At 39.9% G+C, this 23379-nt stretch overlaps 1 protein-coding gene and 1 long non-coding RNA gene across 2 annotated transcripts in view; both read left to right on the top strand.

The window, feature by feature from the left end:
- Window positions 1-4047: 4047 nt before the first annotated feature.
- Window positions 4048-7674, top strand: zgc:195282 (uncharacterized protein LOC100192223 homolog). Its single transcript, XM_061881378.1, has 4 exons — window positions 4048-4204; window positions 7111-7205; window positions 7319-7373; window positions 7438-7674. The coding sequence occupies exons 1-4, from the start codon at window positions 4162-4164 to the stop codon at window positions 7446-7448; spliced, it is 204 nt and encodes a 67-aa protein (XP_061737362.1). The 5' UTR covers window positions 4048-4161; the 3' UTR covers window positions 7449-7674.
- Window positions 7675-18086: 10412 nt separating this feature from the next.
- Window positions 18087-23379, top strand: part of LOC133539212 (uncharacterized) — a 67281-nt gene continuing 61988 nt past the window's right edge. The window contains exon 1 of the long non-coding RNA XR_009803205.1: window positions 18087-18138. This is a non-coding gene — a long non-coding RNA (uncharacterized LOC133539212). The remainder of the gene's footprint in view (window positions 18139-23379) is intronic.

Raw genomic sequence — 23379 nt, 5'->3', positions numbered from 1 at the left:
CTGACATGCTTTACACCACTGTATCTGACATGCTTTACACCACTGTATCTGACATGCTTTACACCGCTGTATCTGACATGCTTTACACCGCTGTATCTGACATGCTTTATTTACACCACTGTACCTGACATGCTTTACACCACTGTATCTGACATGCTTTACACCACTGTATCTGACATGTTTTACACCACTGTATCTGACATGCTTTACACCACTGTATCTGACATGCTTTACACCACTGTATCTGACATGCTTTACACCACTGTATCTGACATGCTTTACACCACTGTATCTGACATGCTTTACACCACTGTATCTGACATGCTTTACACCACTGTATCTGACATGTTTTACACCACTGTATCTGACATGTTTTACACCACTGTATCTGACATGCTTTACACCACTGTATCTGACATGCTTTACACCACTGTATCTGACATGCTTTACACCACTGTATCTGACATGCTTTACACCACTGTATCTGACATGCTTTACACCGCTGTATCTGACATGCTTTACACCGCTGTATCTGACATGCTTTATTTACACCACTGTACCTGACATGCTTTACACCACTGTATCTGACATGCTTTACACCACTGTATCTGACATGTTTTACACCACTGTATCTGACATGCTTTACACCACTGTATCTGACATGCTTTACACCACTGTATCTGACATGCTTTACACCACTGTATCTGACATGCTTTACACCACTGTATCTGACATGCTTTACACCACTGTATCTGACATGCTTTACACCACTGTATCTGACATGCTTTACACCACTGTATCTGACATGCTTTACACCACTGTATCTGACATGCTTTACACCACTGTATTTGACATGCTTTACACCACTGTATCTGACATGCTTTACACCACTGTATCTGACATGCTTTACACCACTGTATCTGACATGCTTTGCATTGGACTTGGTGATGTATGCCTTAGACCAGGGGTGCCCATTACGTCGATCTCGAGCTACCAGTCGACCGCGGGGGGTGTGTCAGTCGATCTCCAGCCAGACTTTAAAAAAAAATAGACCTAAAAATGAGTGATCATCAATCTTCACCAAGACGTCACTTAAATGACATTCACGGTACCGGAGGGTCTTGTGAGATGACGCTGGCTGCTGCAAGATCATTATTATGAAAATATGACCGAGAGGAAGGCCAGAAACACTTTTTATTTCAACAGACTCTCGCGCCGTACCTTCCGTCAAAACTCTAAAGGCCGACTGCACATTTCCTATCTTCACAATAAAAGCCCTGCTCCATGCTGCCTGCGCTAACTAAATACAGAGTCTCGGAAAACTGGCGTGCACAAGCGATCCCTCAGAAAGCTGGCGTGTACATCACTTGTGCACGCCAGCTTTCTGAGACTCTTATTTTGTTAGCGCAGGCAGCATGAAGCAGGGCTTTTATTGTGAAGATAGGAAATGTGCAGTCGGCCTTTAGAGTTTTGACGGCGCGAAAGTCTGTTGAAATAAAAAGTGTTTGTCGCCTTCCTCTCTGTCATTTTTTCATAATAATGAACTAGCAGCAGCCAGCGTCATCTCACAAGACCCTCGGGTGCCGTGAATGTCAATCAAGCAAGCTACGGAATTTGCCGCCAATGTTTTTCTTGTAAAGTGTATGGAAGCTGGATGAATTAGATGCCAAAAACCAACAACTTTCATGTGGTATTGTACAGAAAGGACAACTTTTTTTCTCCTCCATTTGAAAATGTAGGCGTTATCATCATTACTGTCTGATTCCAATCAATGCAAGTCATCAGAATCAGGTAATACACCAACTTATATTCTTGTCTTCATGAAAGAAAGACATCTATATGTGTTACACATGCTTGTATTATCATTAAACACATTTAACTTGTTTACAAAAATGTCTCTTTCATAAATAAATAAATATAAATGATATATATAAATGAGGTAGATCCCCTCGAGTTGGTCAATTGAAAAGTAGCTCGCCTGCAGAAAAAGTGTGGGCACCCCTGCCTTAGAGGCAGCTGCCCGGCCATGGAAAGCCATTCCATGAAGCTCTCTGCGTACTGTACGTGGGCTAATTGGAAAGTCACATGAAGTTTGGAGCTCTGTAGCTACTGACTGTGCAGAAAGTCTTTGCTCTACGCGGTTCAGCATTTGCTGAGCCCTCTCTGTCAAGTTTACGTGGCCTACCACTTGGTGGCTGAGTTGCTGTTGTTCCCAAACTCTTCTATTTTCTTATAATAAAGATGACTTTGTAATATGTGGGAGCGAGGACATTTCACGACTGGATTTGTTGCACAGGTAGCATCCTATGACAGTTCCACGCTGGAAATCACGGAAAGCGGCCTATTCTTTCAAAAAATGTTTGTAGAATCAATCTACATGCCTAAGTGCTTGATTTTATACACCGGGCCAAGTGATTAGGACACATGAGTCTCATCATTTGAACGGGTGGCTAAATACTTTTGGCAATATAGTGTATCTCCAGTCAACAGTCTTGTACTCAATGGTCATTTTATTATTTCACAAAAAAGAAAAGAAAATTTGATTTTGAAGAAAAAATTGAAATGAAATTAAACATATCTCAGAAGGGTAATGGGAACAATTATAAACATTTTAAATCCCCCCATTTTTTAACATAGTTACTTTAACAATTATCCAGTTTCCTCCGAAGCACATTTTATCACATTCATCTGGATCCACATAACTTAATTTGCCCAGAACAATGTGCTTACAATTCTCAATATATCATCATAAGTAAGTTATATAAGTCATTTATACTCATATTCAAAATAAACCTAGAACACACTATACCGAACCAAACTATTAGATTTGTACAATTTACAAATGTGATGTGAATTAAAGCTGATAGTCTACATTTAATAATGTTGTCTCCGCTGTGGCTCCCAAACTCTGGAAGGATCCCCCTCTCCATGTGAGACAGGCCCCTTCTTTGGCTACTTTTAAGAGCCTTCTTAAAAAGCATTTTTTACTCAGTGGCATTAACCCAGCATGAGACTTTGAACTGTTTAAACTGTTTTTAACTTTTTAACTGGTTTTTTTTTAATCGAAAAAATTGTTCCAAAGATAATTTGTATTTGCTTTTTCAATGTGCGTATGTATGTGTGTACATATGGGAACATATTTACCATTCATTAGTTGCTTATTAAAATGCAAATTAGTAATATATTGGCTCTTAATTAGTCATTATTAATCTGAATACCTTATTCTACATGGCCTTATTATAACCCTAACCCTGTAACTCTAACCCTAACCAAATAACGCTAAATTAAGTATTTGTTACTTAGAATATGTTCACCATACTAAAGTGTTAGTGTGTGTGTGTGTGTGTGTGTGTGTGTATATGTATACATATATATTTATATATATATATATATATGTGTGTGTGTATGTGTGTGGGTGTGTGTGTATGTATATGTGTATATTTATATATATGTGTATATGTATGTATGTATGTATGTATATGTGTGTGTGTATATATATATACATACATATATATATATATATATATATATTATATCTGTATGTAAATTTCTGTATGTATGTATGTATGTGTACATATATATATATGTGTGTATATATATATGTGTATAAATATATATATATATGTGTATAGATATATGTATATATATATATATATATATATATATATATACACACACATATATATATATATATACATATATATATATATATATATATGTGTGTGTGTGTGTGTGTGTGTGTATTTTACCTCTGTTTTATATGTTATAGTCTGTCCTTCGCCTGTATTTCTTTGTGGTGTACAGCTATTGTTTTTCAAACTGTGGTTGTTTTTAAAGGGCTTTATAAATAAAGTATGTATGGGAATCGTTTTAATTGCCCTCCTCTGTATATACCCCCCCCCCCCCCACACACACACACATGTTTTACTGTATTAACAATGATAACGTGACTGTCTTGACTCTTTTTCTTCTATATGATTTTATAAATCTCACGGATGTCTTTTCCTGTGACATTTCACTCACCACATCCTGGCTGTGGCTTCACATGGTACACTGACAACTACTTTTTTCCACCCATGTAGACGGTAGACATACGCTTTTCTCATTACATGAGCCACATACACACGGTACACTAGACTTGATTAATAATCACAAACCGTCATGGTAAGCTACTGTCCAATATGTGGCAAGCCTGTCTATTTTGGTGAGTACCTGTTCTGCTACATTTGTTTCTATGTTTCTTTCTGCATTTGTCTTTTGCGTCAAAAAAAGCGAAACTTTGAGTTTGCAGGTTCTCACCATGCTCCCCACAAGTTTTCTCCGGGTCCTCCGGCTTCTTCCCACATTCCAAAACCTGCATACTAATTGGAGAGTCTAAATTGTTCACAAGATGTGTGAGTGACCAGTCCAGGGTGTACCACACTTCTAATGCAAAGTCAGCAAGGATATTCTCCAGCTCACTGTCACCCGCAAAAAGGTAAGTCAGGGTTTAGAAACTAAATTATTGTGGCTACATTTCCAGTAAGCTTAGGAACTTCACTACTATTCTTACTTTGTACATTCTGGAGAACCACTTTGCTCTATTTGTTTTTTCAGAGTGACAGGAAAACTTAGTAAAAGATCATCTCTATGACAGCACTCTAGTGTTTTTTTTTAAGAATCTTCTGCAAAAATGTGAGTCGCTCACAAGTTTTTTGAACTGAAATCCATATGGCCACAAATCATATAGCGCAAAATATGAAAATGAGATGACCTAAGATTGAACTTTGAGGAACACTTATTGTAGAACTGAATAGGTTGAACAAATTGCTGCAAGAAAAACAAGCTACAGCAATGCCTTACTCATATTGGCATCCTCGTACATTTACTTGGTTTAAATCTTGGGTCTCAAACTCAATTCACCTGGGGCCCACGAGATGCAGTCTGGGAGAGGCTGGGCCGCAAGAAAAGATTTCTCAAAAAAATGTTGCATACTTCTCAGCATGTCTAGTTGTATAAGCCATCCATCCATCCATTTTCTACCGCTTATTCCCTTTGAGGTTGCGGGGGGTGCTGGTGCATATCTCAGCTACAATCGGGCGGAAGGCGGTGTACACCCTGGACAAGTCGACAACTCATCGCAGGGCGCTCCTCAACTTTCTCTGTGCAAAAAAGACAAGTCGGGGTGCCCCTGTGCTCAACAAATACATTTTGCATCCCCCACCTTTCCTGGAATTCTCTTTGCTCATCACTAACCTTTCTTTTCACTGCAGGCTTTGAAAAAGACATGTTTGGGGTTGTGGAATATATTTGTAATTAGCCAACGCACGGAGAATAATGTTATTTCCGCAATGTGTGTTGTTCCGCTTTTCCTCCCTACAGCAACAAGGCGGTCGGCAGATAATAGCCGGGAAAGTACCGGGATAGCGAGTGCAAAAAAGTGACGGCTCCCGTATTGTTATCCAGCGTCATGTAGAAATATATGTAGTGTTCATCGTGTGAGGCAATGCAAATTAAACAATTAAAAAAAACAACGGTTTGAATTGGTCCAGGTTATCGGGGACTGTTATTACTGACGGACAGGTGTCGCGGTGTGACTGCAGCCATGCACGTAAAAAAACCCTTGTCTCCTTGGCAACATTTCTGTTGCTTTCACTCATTTGCCGCTTTTCCACCAACGCAGGGGTAGGCAACCCAGAATGTTGAAAGAGCCATTTTGGACCCAAATAACACAACGCTGCATGTCTGAGACCCATGGTTTAAATAATACAAAAATGTATATATTACATGCTTAGAATAATTATAAGGTACACTTTATTCGTCATTATTATATTTGTCTGAATAATTTGATGTACTTTTTTATACTGCTTTAATACAGTGAAGATTACGTAACTGTTTAATTGCATATATGGCGGAAGGATGTGTGTGGTAATATGGTTTGGACACAATGAATTGTGGGTGATGGCAGTCAGGTATGATGGAATCGAGCCACACAGTTTTTTGACCTTACTCTTACTTTTTCTCACTCTTTCTTACTGTAACAAACTCGCTTCATTTTGCCATTTATTTGTTCCCACGTCGTTATTGTTTTATGTTTTTAAATGATCAAGTTCACAAGTAAAAGATATAAAACGAAGAGGAGCGTCTGGAGTTTTGTTTGTTGTTGCCGCAGCAACCGGAGCAGGAGAAAGCAGAGGAGAGTCAAGCTAAAACTTCATTAGGAATCTACAGTGCGTATTTTAGTCATTAGTTACTTCATTGGAAAATAATATATGTATATATATATATATATATATATATATATATATATATATATATATCCATCCATCTATCCATCTTCTTCGGCTTATCCGAGGTCGGGTCGCGGGGGCAACAGCCTAAGCAGGGAAACCCAGACTTCCCTCTCCCCAGCCACTTCGTCTAGCTCCTCCAGGGGGATCCTGAGGCGTTCCCAGGCCAGCCGGGAGACATGTTCTCCCCGTGAATGCGTGGGTTCCCTCCGGGTACTCCGGCTTCCTCCCACTTCCGAAGACATGCACCTGGGGATAGGTTGATTGGCAACACTAAATGGTCCCTAGTGTGTGAATGTTGTCTGTCTATCTGTGTTGGCCCTGCCATGAGGTGGCGACTTGTCCAGGGTGTACCCCGCCTTCCGCCCGATTGTAGCTGAGATAGGCGCCAGCGCCCCCCGTGACCCCGAAAGGGAATAAGCGGTAGAAAATGGATGGATGGATGGATGAAAAGTATGACTCATAACACGCCTGAGCAAAGAGGCCTACAATTCATACAAATGCCCATAGATACAATGCATAAACTGCAAAACATTATTTCAAATATCAGAGCAATACACAGGTACGCAGTTAAAATGTATAAAATACACACTCAAAACATATAATTTGTACAGTGCCTAAATTAAGTTATACCAAAATAATACACTGATAAAATACTACGATATGTTATTGTTGGCAATGCTGGTTGCTCAAAAACCAGTGAGAAAACCTAAATTATTGTAGTTTCTTAGATTTCTCAGGTGCATGGGAAGCTTCTTCCAGTTGTATTATTGTTTCAATAGAGACAGTGTTTTGATCAATCGTTTCAAAATCCTTCTTTCTTCATCTTTCATGGGTTTAGGTGAGAAGAAGAGGTCTTTGGGACGGGATTACCATCCTCTGTGTCTGAAGTGTCAAAACTGCAACAGACAACTCACAGCTGGACAACATGCTGAGGTAACTTGATGGCAATTAAATGCATTATTATTATGAACAAATGAGGAAATGTATGAGAAAAGCTATGATGAATTAGTTAGTGACGCACATGTATCCTTGTGATTGTGTTTCAGTATGATGAGAAGCCATTCTGTTCACACTGCTACCTGAAGATGTTTGGTCCCAGAGGTATGGTTTCTCCCAGATAAAAGCTGCCATTTTTTCTTTTTACCATATTGATCTCGCCCAACAGGTAACAGGTGAGGAGGACCAAAAGCTGCCTGAAACCAACTCTAGAACTCCTCGACTGACATTATACAATCACCAAAGCACTCATCGTTTGTGTGCACTGTATTGACATGTTTTATACAGTTTGCAAATTATAAAAAGTGATCATTTTCAAATACTTTTAATATATGTATGTTTAGATGTATAAATGTGATTTTGGTATGGATCATTCTTAAACAAAGTAATAAATAGTATGAATGTATTTGCACTTCAGGAAATTAGCTGATCGTCCACTTTCCAGAGAGCTAAGGACCGGGGTGCTAAATTTTTCCCTTCACTATTATTATTATTTTGTATATTACTGAGAACCAGTGTCCTCTACAATAGACGTTTGATTTTTAAAGGCCTACTGAAATGAGATGTTCTTATTTAAACGGGGATAGCAGGTCCATTCTATGTGTCATACTTCATCATTTCACGATATTGCCATATTTTTGCTGAAAGGATTTAGTAGAGAACATCCATGATAAAGTTCGCAACTTTTGGTCGCTAATACAAAAGCCTTGCCTGTACCGGAAGTAGCAGACCATGCTTCTCACGTCCTCACATTCTTTATAATGGGAGCCACCAGCCAGCAGTAAGAGCAATTCTGACCGAGAAAGCAACAATTTCCCCATTAATTTGAGCGAAGATGAAAGATTCGTGAATTAGGATATTGATAGTGAAGGACTAGAAAAAAAAAATGGCAAAAAAAAAGCGACGGCTCCGGGCGGCAGCAGTGTGAGCATTTCAGATGTAATTAGACACATTTACTAGGATAATTCTGGAAGATCCCTTATCTACTTATTGTTTTAATAGTGTTTTAGTGAGATTGTAAAGATTGTAAAGACATACCTCGAGGTCGGATGGCTGCGGTGAACACGCAGTGTCTCAGAGAGAAGCCGAGGAGCCAAGCTCACAGCTGCCTTTATTGACAGCTGCTGCAGGACGATGAATAATCCAATGATGTCTCCGGTAAGATATATATCACAATTTTCCCATCCAAAAACATGCTGGTTGACGTAGAGAAAACATGTTCGCTTGACCGCTCTGCTTCACAACAAACAAAGAAACACCGGCTGTGTCTCGGCGCTAAAGACAGCTGCAATACACCACTTTCCACCAACAGCATGGTTGTTTATAGTCTCCATTATTAAATGAACAAATTGCAAAAGATTCAGCAACACAGATGTCCAAAATACTGTGTAATTATGCGATTAAAGCAGATGACTTTTAGCTGATAGTGGTGCAGCGCTAATATTTCCTGACAGTCCGTGACGTCAACAGGAAACTCGCGGGAAATTTAAAATTGCAATTTAGTAAACTAAAGCGGCCGTATTGTCATGTGTTGCAATGTTAATATTTCATCATTGATATATAAACTATCAGACTGTGTGGTCGCTAGTAGTGGCTTTCAGTAGGCCTTTAATCTATTTATTTTGTTATAGTTACAGGGGGGCTCTGCTGTTTTTAAGGACCTTAAGCTTAAATGTGAGTTTTTTTTAACTAAACTCGTATAGCCCAAATGATAAAAAAAATAAAAAATATAAACAGGGCCTAAAATGGAACCTTGCGGAACACCACTAGTATAACTAAGGAAATTGAACAAATGACTACTGACTGCATCTGAAATAAACAAGCTACAGCAACACCTTATTTAAATAAATCCAATTACGGAAGTAACTGATAAAGAGGAAAGGACTTAAAAGGCTACCTAGAGGAACACCTCACTTTTATAAACCCAACTGTTTTATGTTTGCTGGCAAGGTTAAAATGTCACTGCAAGGATCTGCCAACGTCTTTACATTAGTCCACGTTCCTTTAAACAACAGCAGAACTCTACTGTTTTACCAATTTTCTGCAAAAATGTTTGTCACGCCAACCGCCACGCCGTTTTGGGACAGCGTGGTGGTTGGGAGAGTGGCCGTCCCAGCAACCTGAGGGTTCCTGGTTCGATCCCCAGCATCTACCAACCTGGTCGCGTCCGTTGTGGCCTTGAGCAAGACACTTCACCCTTGCTCCTGATGGGTCGGGTTTAGGGCCTTGCATGGCAGCTCCCGCCATCGAGGCGGGCGTGGCCTGCGAGCCTGCAGCGAAGCCAGGTGTACCAGGACCGTTCTCGAAGTCAGCGAAAGGTGCGTAAATGGCCCACCTGGACCTTGTTATCTAATCACCTGTCGGTCTGTATAAGCAGCAACCTAGAGGAGAAACGGGGTTGGAGCTGGTGGAGAGCGAGAGCGCACCTGTCACAGCCACAAAGGACAGTTGCTGGAAAGAAACCCACAGACTTTTATTGAAAAATAAAACTGTATTGAACCATGAAACGGGCTCGCATGCAAATGCTTGGTGGTCTGGAGGACCCAGTGGAAGGCAACTTCCACAAACCCGTGTACCATTTGAACTGAACTCGGGGAATGGTATGGTGTCATTCCCGGACTGGAGTTGGCCCCCAAGGCACCAGTTGAATAGCCCTGATCCATAGGAAGAATAAAGCATCCCCTTCATGAAACAGACACTGTGAAGCAACCAAGTACTGCCTAATAATAGCATTACTTGTACACTAACATTTGTAGTAATTTATTATAAAATAGATTTACAGCAGGGCAGCGCGGTGAAACAGGGGTTAGTGTCCTGAGTTCAATCCCGGGCTGGGGATCTTTTTGTGTGGAGTTTGCATGTTCTCCCCATGACTGCGTGGATTCCCTCCGGGTACTCCGGCTTCCTCCCACCTCTAAAAACATGCACCTGGGGATAGGTTGATTGGCAACACTAAATGGTCCCTAGTGTGTGAATGTTGTCTGTCTATCTGTGTTGGCCCTGCGATGAGGTGGCGACTTGTCCAGGGTGTACCCCGCTTTCCGCCCAAATTCAGCTGAGATAGGCTCCAGCACCCCCCGCGACCTCTAAAGGGACAAGCGGTAGAAAATGGATGGATGGATGGATGGATGGATAGATTTACAGCAATATACTGTAACTGCTGAGTGGTGATTTTGCAGAACATTCAAATAAAGCTATTGCTGTAACTATAAAGTTGTATTTTTTTTTAATCTAATTACTCTGTCAGTTTGACAGCATACACATACAAATCATTTTGTTGAGTTTATATGTAAAACAACAATTAATTCCTGTTTGTTCCCCCGGGATGCAAACGGATGACTACGGACAGAAGCGCGCAGGTAGGAGATGATTTCATAGCAAAACAGAAAACAAGCAAAAAAGGATGGGTGCAGATCGCACGCTGAAGCTAAGGCGAAAACTTAGCACAGGAAACTTAGAAACAAGAAGCAGGAATATCCAAACCTAAGAGTTGCATGAAGCAAACAAAGAAGCCAGGACGAGTGTGGCAAGAGAGGTGAATAAATATTTATCTGATGAGTGTTCGACTGCAGGTGAGCGTGCCGACCACTAACCAGAGGCAGGTGAACCAAATCAATCCCCACAGAAACCAAAACAAACGCAGAGGTGCACAAAACAGGAACTATGGGAGTCCAACAATAACAGAGCCAGTGATGTGCAGTGAACTAAATACCAGTTGAGGCATACATACTTTTTTTTCTTGTTTTTTTAATTGTTTTTACTTAAATTCATGTGTCGCTCTAGTCATTGTTGATCTAGGTTGCACATTAGAGTAACAGGAAAAAAAAGGAGTTATTCGCTTTCATAAAAACGTTAACATAATGATGTTATGATATGATAAATGGGTCCAAAAACTATTTGATAAAGTTGTTATTAAATACTTTTTGGTCTCATTTGCTTTTCACAAAATAAATCAAGTATTATGAGAGTATATTATCTTTCTGTATCTGTATCTGAAGCAGCAATAGCAATCCTCCATGAAGACGTACTTTGTATGACCACATTCATTTTGTCTTAAAGTCCAGTTTGGAGAAGTATTTGATCTTGGATACAGTATATAATCAATGTATTTTTTATTTATTTCGGCAATCTTCACATAAAACAAAGAACAACAACAAGAAAAGAAGAAAGAAAAAAAAACTCTCATTTGAGCAATGATTGAGCCGAAAGGGTGTAGGTTGAAGCAACGCTTATATAAACCTAGCCCATCACAACAAGAACAAGGTTCAAAATATATAAAATCTAAAACATGCTTCATTTATATTACTTTTTTTTTTAAACAATATATAAGCAACATATATGTAGCACACGTCTCATATACATAGTTTAACATTTAAATCAAACATATACATTTGTACACTTATATATATATATATATATTATATATACACAATTTATTTAAATGTAATCCTCCATATTGGCGGACACATTCATTTAATTCAATTTGATTCCAAGAATTTCAACAACATTTTTACATCTGCCAGAAAACACCCACAAACGCTGGCTTACTCTAATAGACATGCCATGTTTGTTATAAATACAGTTTTTAAAAAAAGAAAAGAAAAACATGCTGGTATCCGCTGGAGAGGCCTGTGTCTGCTACCTTGAGCGCCCCCACTTCTCTGTGGCGAGCCAGAGTACTGCTGAGGCATTGAACTGCAAGTTGATAATATATCGCCCCCTACCTTGAGGCATAGGTACTTGCTGCCTCCAGACCTGCCTTTTCCACGTGGCAACAAGCATGGGCCCTCGCACGCACGCCCAATACACACTGTGTGTTGCCGTGGAGGCACCGCCTGTGTCTGCCTCACTTCTCATCTGCTGCATTGTTTTGATCAGGAAACATGGAATTTCCACGATTTTGACCATGAAAATGATCAAAATATACAGTAACCACACCAAAATCACATAGAAAGCATAAACCAGGGTTACCCACACATTAATTTATTTGTGGCGACCCGCCACGAAAGAATTACTGCCGCCACAAATAAAAATAGATAAATACTTTTTTTTTTTTTTTTTTTCTTTTTTTTTCCGGCTTTTGACTTGCTCGACCGCTCATAAAAGCACTGGGACTCTGTCTGTGAAAGGACAGAGTTTCATATTATATAAATATGTAAATATTATATAAATATGTTTATAAATATGTCGTAAAGTGTTGTAATTATATTCCAACTCTGCGTTCTTCTTGGTATTTTTTTTTTTTTTTTAGTGTTGATGCCAAAGCTTGGAGGTCGGGACTGATAAGAGTGGTAAGTACAGCTTACATGATGCAAGTGGTTGGTTACCTAGAGATGGACGACCTATATGTGGTCATACACACCTGCTAAAGTGCTTCTCTGTAGAGTCACCTTTTTAGTTTTCACAATTAATATTTCAATGATGTCCTTTTACACTAATTCACAAGTCCAGAGAGAGACAGCGATTGAGTGATGCCTTTGTCTCCAGAATGCCTTTGAAGGTTGGACCGTCTCCCTCTCATCCCCCCCTCAAGATCCCTCACTCATCCTCCAAAGGCCTCCTTTCCTTGCTCTCCTCCCTCCTCTCACCCACGTCTCCTTCACCCCCTCACCCCCTACCTTGATAGATCACATGACTGCTGTGAAACCAGCTGGTTGACTGCTCATTTGCATGTGTTTCAAATACGCAGCCTTATTAGAGAGAGGTTGTGATAAAGGGGCAGAGATATTGGTGGAAAGGAGCCAGGTTGTTGGCAAGGAGCTGGCGAGTGGAGAACAAGGGTTGTCAAACTCATTTTCACTGAGGGCCACATCGCAGAAATGGCTGCTTTTTAAAAAAAAAAAAAAAAAATGACATTACATACATACCCCGCCTTTCACCTGATTGTAGCTGAGATAGGCTCCTGCACCACCCCCGCCACCCCGAAAGGGATAAGCGGTAGAAAATGGATGGGTAGAGGGGCAGTCATTATTAATCAAAATGCATATGCATTTGATTATTATATTTTTTTATGTATAACTTGCTCTAAAACAGGGGTCTCAGGCCCACACCTTAATATGAAAGTTCAATGTTAGTGTCGCCCGTGGGTTTTATATGAATGGTGCTTGACAGCGTTGTGTCATTTGGGTCCAATTTGGCTCTTTCAGCGTTCTGGGTTGCCTACCCCTGCGTTAGTGGAAAAGCAGCAAATGAAACGTTGCCATGGAGATGAGGGTTTTCTTACGTGCCTGGCTGCAGTCACAACGCAACACTTGTCTGTCAGTAATAACAGTCCCTGATAACCTGGACCAATTTTAACCGCTTTTTGTTTTTTTTTATCATTTAATTTGCATTGCTTCACACGATGAACACGACATATATTTCTAGCAATCCGGGAGCCGTCACTTTTTAGCGCCCGCTATCCTGGTACTTTCCAGGCTATTATCCGCCGACCGCCGTGTTGCTGTAGGGAGGGAAAGCGGAATGACACACATTGCGGAAATAACATTATTCCCCGTGCATCGGCAAAATATAAATATATTCCACAACCCCAAACGTGTCTTTTTCAAAGCCTGCAGTGAAGAGAAACGTTAGTGATGAGCAAAGACAATTCCAGATGCAATATTTCTTTGTTGCGCACAGGGGCACCCCGACATCTTTTATTTGCACAGAGAAAGTTGCGGTGCACAAGGGATACAATTTGAAACCTCATTATACAACCAGACATGCTGAGGAGTATGCAACAATTTTTTTAATTTTTAAAATTTTTTTTTTTTTTTAAGGAAATCTTTTCTTCTGCGATGAGGTGGCGACTTGTCCAGGGTGTACCCTGCCTTCCGCCCGATTGTAGCTGAGATAGGCGCCAGCGCCCCCCGCGACCCCGAAAGGGAATAAGCGGTAGAAAATGGATGGATGGATGGATGGAAATCTTTTCTTGCGGCCCAGCCTCACCCAGACTCTGTGTCCAGTGGCCCCCAGCTAAATTGAGTTTGACACCCCTGCTCTAAAATCATAAATAATGGTGACAAGCAAATATTGAACTATTTGTTTTATCTCACAAAGATAGTTTTGCAATACATAACGTACTAATATAATTTTGTGAGGGACTCGCATTGGTTGCCGCATTAGTGACCCCGAGATCCAGGAACCAGGAGAGCCAGGGGCAGGTAAGATGAGTTTTAATCTTGTTAAAATGGAACATTATCACAATTTCAGAAGGGTTAAAACCAATAAAAATCAGTTCCCAGTGGCTTATTTTATTTTTCGAATTTTTTTTCAAAATTTTACCTGTCCCGGAATATCCCGAAAAAAGGCTTTAAAGTGCCTGATTTTCGCTATCTGCGAAGCCATCGTCCATTTTCCTGTGACGTCATCCAGTGATGCCAATACAAACAAAATGGCGGATACCACAGCAAGATATAGCGACATTAGCTCGGATTCAGACTCAGATTTTAGCGGTTTAAGCGATTTAACAGATTACGCATGTATTGAAATGGATGGTTGGAGTATGGAGGCAGATAGCGAAAACGAAATTGAAGAAGAAACTGAAGCTATTGAGCGATTAGCTATTGACGCTATTCGGCCATGTCTGCCTTAACATCGCCGGTAAAATGTCCAGACCAAACGATCAGGACTTTCACATTGACACTGGAGCAACTTAAATCCGTCGATTGGTAAGTGTTTGTTTGGCATTAAATGTGGGTGGAATGAAACGCTGGATGCAAATATAGCTACAAATGTACATACAGCTAGCTTAAATAGCATGTTAGCATCGATTAGCTGGCAGTCATGCCGCGACCAAATATGTCTGATTAGCACATAAGTCAATAACATCAACAAAACTCACTTTTGTAATTTCGTTGCCTTTATCGTTGGAAATGCATCTGCTGAGTGTCGCAGGGTATCCATTCACTTCTGTGCCATGTCTGTCGTAGCATCGCCGGTAAAATGTGCGGACCAAACGAAGGACTTTCGCATCTCTTGACACTGTGAAGTGAAGTGAATTATATTTATATAGCGCTTTTTCTCTAGTGACTCAAAGCGCTTTACATAGTGAAACCCAATATCTAAGTTACATTTAAACCAGTGTGGGTGGCACTGGGAGCAGGTGGGTAAAGTGTCTTGCCCAAGGACACAACGGCAGTGACTAGGATGGCGGAAGCGGGAATCGAACCTGCAACCCTCAAGTTGCTGGCACGGCCGCTCTACCAACCGCGCTAAACCGCCTGGAGCAACTTAAATCCGTCGATTGGTAAGTGTTTGTTTGGCATTAAATGTGGATGGAGGGAAAGGCTGGATGCAAATATAGCTACAAATGAGACATAATGATGTAATACATACATACAGCTAGCCGAAATAGCATGTTAGCATCGATTAGCATGCCGTGCTAATCGATGCACATTTTTCGTAAATCAACTTGAATCCGTCCCTGATTGTGTTGTTACACCCTCCGACAACACACCGACGAGGCATGATGTCTCCAAGGTACCGGAAAACAGTTGAAAAAACGGAAAATAACAGAGCTGATTTGACTTGCATAGAAAGGCGTTTAATTCGCCAAAATTCACCCATTTAGAGTTCGGAAAACGGTAAAAAAAATATTTTTTCTGCAACATCAAGGTATATATTGACGCTTACATAGGTCTGGTGATAATGTTCCCCTTTAAACAGAAAATGAAGCAGTCGTGCATATAAGAGCAGCAAACATACAGCAATTCTCGAGCCACTTAGGAGTGCTCGAGGCTGGCATGAATAGGAACATGCTGATTGGCAGCCGGCGTTGTTTGGCTGCCAATCAGCAGCAGGTGAGGGGAAACACACGGCGCTCAGCAAGGCAAACAGGAAATGGAAACAAAACAAGAGCACGGACAGGAAGTAAATACGAAACAAGCAGAAATTAAGTAACAGATCGTCACTTCGTAACTGGGCCCCCTTAGGAACCCAGTCTCGATTGTATCTTTTTACTCATCCTTCCCCAGCGTTTTACCTTTTGCCCCTTGTGGCGACCCACCAGAGTTCCTGTTCTGTAACCCTATATACTATTTGTTTGTCTAATCTTGAACGGGTGTGTTTTGTTGTACTTGTGCAATGACAAAAAATACCTATCTATCTAATTGGCATGATCAGATAAAATTAAAGTTTAAAATATGCATTTTTTTTCTGTCAAAATTGAAAGAACGAATACATTAAATAAAAAAAATAAAATTTGTGGGCCACATGAAATTATATGTGGCGGGCCAGAACTGACCCCCGGGCCTTGAGTTTGATACCAATAGTGTATAATGACGCCTTTGCACAGTTTGAAGTCAAAGCTGCAGACAGAGACTCGATGAATATGAACAAAGGGTCATGACAAAAAGAGTACAGTACAGAGAAACTAAAGTAGAAGACATTTAGAGTTAGGATGAATTGAAAAAGATATCCTTAAATGCCTAAAATAGTTGCAATTCACGTCCAAGGACATAACAGTAAAGTATGTGGGAAAAAAAGCAATGTAACATTTTTGCATGTCTGCATTTATGCATCAGTATCGACATCTAGTGGTGATCAAACTGTACAATTATGCTGAACTGTGACTCGGTGAATTTATTATGTTTGCATCTGCCATTGATATGTTGGATGTGTGTGCTAAATGAGACAATAGGCATCGATAGTTTTAAATGACTTTGCTTGGACAGAAGTGAAACACTTTTAACTATTTAGTTCTAATAAACAGTTACAAGAAACTAAACAAAAGCCAAAAGCAAGTTTTGGTAACAATTTAGTATGGGGAACATATTCACCATTAATTAGTTACTTATAAAAGTAAGAAAGACTTAATTTAGAGTTATTTGGACACTAGGGGAACATATGAGAGTTAAGGTTAGGGTTACTAATAAGTAATAATTCTGAGGTTATGTTAATGGCTTACTGGTTGTATAATAAGGCCATGCAAAATAAGGTATGAATAAGTACTTAATAATGACTAATTAAGAGCCAATATGTTACTAATTTGCATGTTAATAAGCAACTAGTCAATGGTGAATATGTGTTCCACATACTAAAATTTTTTAAAATTTAATTTAATTTATTAATTTTTTAAAAACCTTTGTTTATAGTACTCAACCTTTACAATATTAACATACAAGCAAATAGATAATAATAATCAAAACAAGTAGAGCAACTGTACAAAACAGCGCCAGGGGGTTGTAAAGTAAAAAAGCAACTAAAGAAAAATGCAATATATATATATATATATATATATATATATATATATATATATATATATATATATATATATATATATATATATATATATATATATATATATGTGTGTAAAGCCATAGGCTCACACAAGTTAAGTTAAGTTAAAGTAGCAATGATTGTCTCACACACACACTAGGTGAGGTAAAATGTGTCCTCTGCATTTGACCCATTCCCTTGTTCCACCCCCTGGGAGGTGAGGGGAGCAGCGAGCAGCAGCGGTGGCCACGTCAGGGAATCAGTTTGGTGATTTAACCCCTAATTCCAAGTTCCGTAAATAATCCAAATTTGGAGCAGAGCGTCATATTTTTCACAGCTTTTTGGTTGTTAGAGGTAGAAAGCGTTTTAAAGCAAAAACAGGTCTGGTATTGAGAAACTTACTTTTATGAATATAAAACTTAGCCCCAATAGTATAATGAGGTAAAATTCCTTTTCAACATTTTTTCTCATACTGTGTAAAACCAAATAGCACATCTTTAAAACAAAGCACAAATGTCTTATGAATATTGTCCAGGATAAAAAAAAAAGCACAATTTTATTTTTTATTTTATTTTTAAATTTTCATAAACCTTTATTTATAATAAACATCCATCCATCCCATCCATCCATTTTCTACCGCTTATTCCCTTTCGGGGTCGCGGGGGGCGCTGTCGCCTATCTCAGCTACAATCGGGCGATGAGGAAATAATAATAATCAAATTAAGTATAGAAACAGTACAAATATATACATACGTATATATATATATATATATATATATATATATATATATATATATATATATATATATATATATATATATATATATGCGACAAAATGTAAAGACATTGGCTCACACAAGTTCCGTAAGCAATCCAAATTTGGAGCACAGCATCAATAGTTTTCACAGCTTTTTGGTTCTTCATAGATAGAAAGCATTTTAAAGTAAAGTTATAATTCTTTTTTAAAGTCACAAGAAAAGGTTGGGTATTGAGAAACTTACTTTTATGATTATACTGTATATGTGTTCGGAGGATGCACCGCGACTATCCTTCGTGGCCTCCCATATCCCAAGATGCTTTGCGTGCCTTTGTTCAACGCGGATTTTTAGATTTTTTCAAATAGTGGCACCGGCAGCGAATACTCTTTCAGATGTAAGTATCCTCTGCAGGCTACACTATCCCATTTAACAACGGGTGACGCATCCCTGGGAGGTGCCCGCGAAGGTCCAGCCTTAAGTTAAAGTTATAGTTAAAGTACCGATGATTGTAACACACACTAGGTGTGGTGAAATGTGTCCTCTGCATTCGACCCATCCCCTTGTTCAACCCCTATGAGGTGAGGGGAGCAGTGAGCAGCAGCTGTGGCCGCGCCCAGGAATAATTTTGGTGACTTAACCCCCAATTCCAACCCTTGATGCTGAGTGCCAAGCAGGGAGATAATGGATCCCATTTTTATAGTCTTTGGTATGACTTGGCTGGGGTTTGAACTCACAACCAACCGATCTCAGGGGACACACTCTAACCACTAATCCACTAAGTAGGTGCTACGTAGGCTGGGTCCTCCGAAGGATGCAGACCCTGAATTGGGACACAGCTTGTGTGTGTACACAAGGCTGAAGCTTAGAGGTGACAGAGCTTTCGCCGCTGCTGCTCCCAGGCTCTGGAACCACCTACCTCTGAGTGTTAGACAAGCCTCCTCTCTTCCTCTTTTTAAATCTCTCTTAAAAACATACTTTTATTCCTCGGCTTTTAACACTTAAGTGATATCCATCCTGCAATGGTGCCCCATTATACACCTGCTGTCAACCTGTTTTTATGTTTTATTTATTTATTTTTTATCATGTTCTGTTTGTGTTGTGTTGTTTGCTCGGTCCTCGTATTATCTTTTAACCTGCCCATTGTACAGCACTTTGGCTACCTCTGTGGTACATTTTTAAATGTGCTTTATAAATGAAGTTGATTTGATTTGATTTGATTTGTAGCCGTGGAGGCACTTCCTGTGTCTGCCTCATTTTCTCGTCTGCCGCGGCATTTTCATCAGGAAACACAACATTTCCACGATTATGACCATGAAAAATCATCAAAATATACAAGAACCACACCAAAATCACATAGAAAGAAGAGACTCAAAGAGAAATAAAAAAACGTATTGTATTTTTTTACTTTGTTTTTGAACATCTCATGGGTATAGTCCTGAGTTCAATCCCAGGCTCGGGATCTTTCTGTGTGGAGTTTGCATGTTCTCCCCGTGAATGCGTGGGTTCCCTCCGGGTACTCCGGCTTCCTCCCACCTCCAAAGACATGCACCTGGGGATAGGTTGATTGGCAACACTAAATGGTCCCTAGTGTGTGAATGTGAGTGTGAATGTTGTCTGTCTATCTGTGTTGGCCCTGTGATGAGGTGGCGACTTGTCCAGGGTGTACCCCGCCTTCTGCCCGAATGTAGCTGAGATAGGCTCCAGCATCCCCCGCGACCCCGAAAGGGACAAGCGGTCGGAAATGGATGGATGGGGTGGACGGTTAAGCCTTTTACTCCCCCTGGTGGCAAGGCGAGGCACTGCCTCACTTGCCTCCCCTGACAGCACGTCACTGGTCATAACGATGAATGATTTGGAAAGTTCTTCCCGTGACTGCGTGGGTTCCCTCCAAGTACTCCGTCTTCCTCCCACTTCCAAAGACATGCACCTGGAGATAGGCCCCTCCCACCTCCAAAGACATGCACCTGGGGATAGGCCCCTCCCACCTCCAAAGACATGCACCTGGGGATAGGTTGATTGGCAACACTAAATGGTCCCTAGTGTGTGAATGTTGTCTGTCTATCTGTGTTGGCCCTGCCACGAGGTGGCGACTTGTCCAGGGTGTTCCCCACCTTCTGCCTGAATGTAGCTGAGATAGGCACCAGAGACCCCAAAAGGGGATAAGCGGCAGAGAATGGATGGATGGATGGATGGATTGGAAAAAAAGTCTCTTTGAACTTTGTTCAAAGATATGTTTTTGACGTGCTTTTTTTTTTTTTTTTTTTTTAAACCTAACGTCATCCTTTAAAGTGCTGGTGCGTTCAGGTCCGTCGGACGGTAATATGGTAAATGGGTTGTACTTGTATACCGCCTTTCTACCTTTTTTTTTTTTTTAAATGGAACTCAGAGCACTTGGACACTATTTCCACAATCATCCACTCACACACTTTTGGCGGAAGCTGCCATGCACAGCGCTAACCTGGACCCATCAGGAGCAAGTGTGAAATGTAAGAAATGAACAAATTAAAAAAATGGTTTGATAAAAACAGACTATCTTTGAATCTCACTAAAACTAAAATAATGCTATTTGGTAACAGTAGAAAAGAGCATCAGACACGAATACAAATAGACGGAGTAGATAATGAAAGGGTAAAAGTAACCAGATTTTTGGGAGTATTAATAGATGGTAAAATGAACTGCAAATTCTCATATACAAAACATACAACATAAGGTGGCAAAAAACATTTCAATAATGAATAAAGCAAAATACGTCCTGGGCCAAAAATCACTTTATATTCTCTACTGCTCGCTAGTGTTACATATCTGAGTTATTGTGCAGAAATATGGGGAAACAACTACAAATGTGCGCTACATTCGTTAGCTGTGTTACAAAAAAGATCAGTTAGAATAATACATCATGTTGGATGTAGAGAACATACAAACCCTTTATTTATTGAGTCAAAAATATTAAACAAAGCAAATCATAACCTGCTACCAAAGAATGTACAACAATTCTTCTCAACTAAAGAGGAGAAATATGACCTTAGAGAAAAATCTAATTTAAAACATTTGTATGCACGTACAACACTTAAAACCTTGAGCATATCAGTATGTGGAATTAAATTATGGAATGGATTAAGTAAAGAAATTAAACATTGTAATGATATGATCCATTTTAAGAAGATGTTTAAATTAATAGCGCTTACAAAGTACAAAGAAGAAGAATTATGAGAAACACTTTCAACCTTATTGAAAATAAGATATTCTTCATCTTAGTATGTTGCTAACGACTGGATTAGTTAATTGCATGTTACAGAATTGTTGTATTGCTTGTTCACGGATGTCATTTTGATATTCTGCTGTAAAGAGGGTCAGTAGATATATGTACCGTATTTTCCGGACTATAAGTCACAGTTTTTTTCATAGTTTGCCCAGGGGTGCGACATATACTCCGGGGCCACTTATGTGTGAATTTATCAACACATTACCGTAAAATATCAAATAACATTATTTATCTCATTCACGTAAGAGACTAGCCGGATATCAGCAATCGACACACACACGTCAACTAATTAAAATTTGGCGGAGGCGGGTCATGGCAGAAGTGCATTGTGGTAAAAAAAGATGCTACCTGTTACTACTTCCACCATTTCAACATTGGCGCTAACTTATAAAAAGTGAGAAGGACTGAAGAAAAAAGGCACCGAAAAGGAAGTCATATACTGCAGGTTACAAGCTGGACCTTGTGAATCATACAGCAGAAAACAGCAGTCGAGCAGCAGAAAGAAAGTTTGGAACTGCAACAGTTGATGAGTGACATAAGCGACGTACCGACAGAAGAGAAAGTGGCGCATTGTCTACCTTTGGAGTTGGCAGAGTTGTTCGGAAGCGACATCGAGGAAGAAGTTTTCATGGGATTTAGCGATTAGGAGTGACAGATTGTTTGTTTGGTAAACGTATAGCATGTTCTATTTATAGTTATTTGAATGACTCTTACCATAATATGTTAGGTTAAAGGCCTACTGAAAGCCACTACTAGCCACCACGCAGTCTGATAGTTTATATATCAATGATGAAATATTAACATTGCAACACATGACAATACAGCCGCTTTAGTTTAATAAATTACAATTTTAAATTTCCTGGGAGTTTCGTCTAGAAAACTTTGTGTAATGATGACGTGTACGCAAGACGTGACGCATTTTTAGGAAGTATGAGCGCTGCACACACACACAGCTAAAAGTCGTCTGCTTTAACGGCATAATTACACAGTATTTTGGACATCTGTGTTGCTGAATCTTTTGCAATTTGTTCAATTAAAATGGGAGGAGTCACAGTAGAAAGATGGAGTTGGGAAGCTTTAGCCTTTAGCCACACAAACACACGGTGATTCCTTGTTTAAAATTCCCGGAGCTGAAACTTTCCTATGGATCAGAGCGCGGTCAAGCCAACATGGATCCCACCGAATGTCAACCAGCAGGTTTCGGTGAGAAAATTGTGGTTAAAAATTCAGTTCTTACCTCAGAAAAGCTGAGCTAGTCCCGTCCATAGCTGCCGTCGACTCCCCTGAGACACTGCGCCAAAACACCCGTGGACACACCTTTCCGACTATCAGGTACTATTAAACTCACTAAAACACTAGCAACACAATAGAAAGATAAGGGATTTCCCAGAATTATCCAAGTAAATGTGTTTAAAAACATCGGAATCCTTCCCAATGCAATCGCGTTTTTTTTTTTTTCTAGTCCGTCGCTACCAATATCCTCAAACACGAATCTTTCATCCTCGCTCAAATTAATGGGGAAATTGTCGTTTTCTCGGTCCAAGTAGCACTTTTTGTTGGAGGCTCCCATTAAAATCAAAGTGAATATGTGAGGAGCCATCAAACATGTGACGTCATCATCTGCGACTTCCGGTACAGGCAGGGCTTTTCTCCAGTTGCGAACTTTATCGTGGATGTTCTCTACTAAATCCTTTTAGCAAAAATGTGGCAATATCGCGAAATGATGAAGTATGACCTGCTATCCCCGTTTAAATAAGAAAATCTATTTTCAGTAGGCCTTTAACATAGCAGGCACCTTCTCAGTTGCTTATTTATGCCTCATATAACCTACACTTATTCAGCCTGTTGTTCACTATTCTTTATTTATTTTAAATTGCCTTTCAAATGTCTA

This window comes from Nerophis ophidion, linkage group LG20 (assembly GCF_033978795.1).
Source record: "Nerophis ophidion isolate RoL-2023_Sa linkage group LG20, RoL_Noph_v1.0, whole genome shotgun sequence".
NCBI classification, from domain to species: Eukaryota; Metazoa; Chordata; class Actinopteri; order Syngnathiformes; family Syngnathidae; genus Nerophis; species Nerophis ophidion.
This window is presented reverse-complemented; position numbering and strand designations above follow the sequence as displayed.

Bases quoted from the DNA above. Each gene is read 5' to 3' on its own strand.
- zgc:195282 (XM_061881378.1), top strand. From the start codon at position 4,162: ATGGTAAGCTACTGTCCAATATGTGGCAAGCCTGTCTATTTTG. The intron at 4,205-7,110 runs GTGAGTACCTGT...TCATGGGTTTAG, and splicing joins TGGCAAGCCTGTCTATTTTG to GTGAGAAGAAGAGGTCTTTG. The intron at 7,206-7,318 runs GTAACTTGATGG...ATTGTGTTTCAG, and splicing joins CAGCTGGACAACATGCTGAG to TATGATGAGAAGCCATTCTG.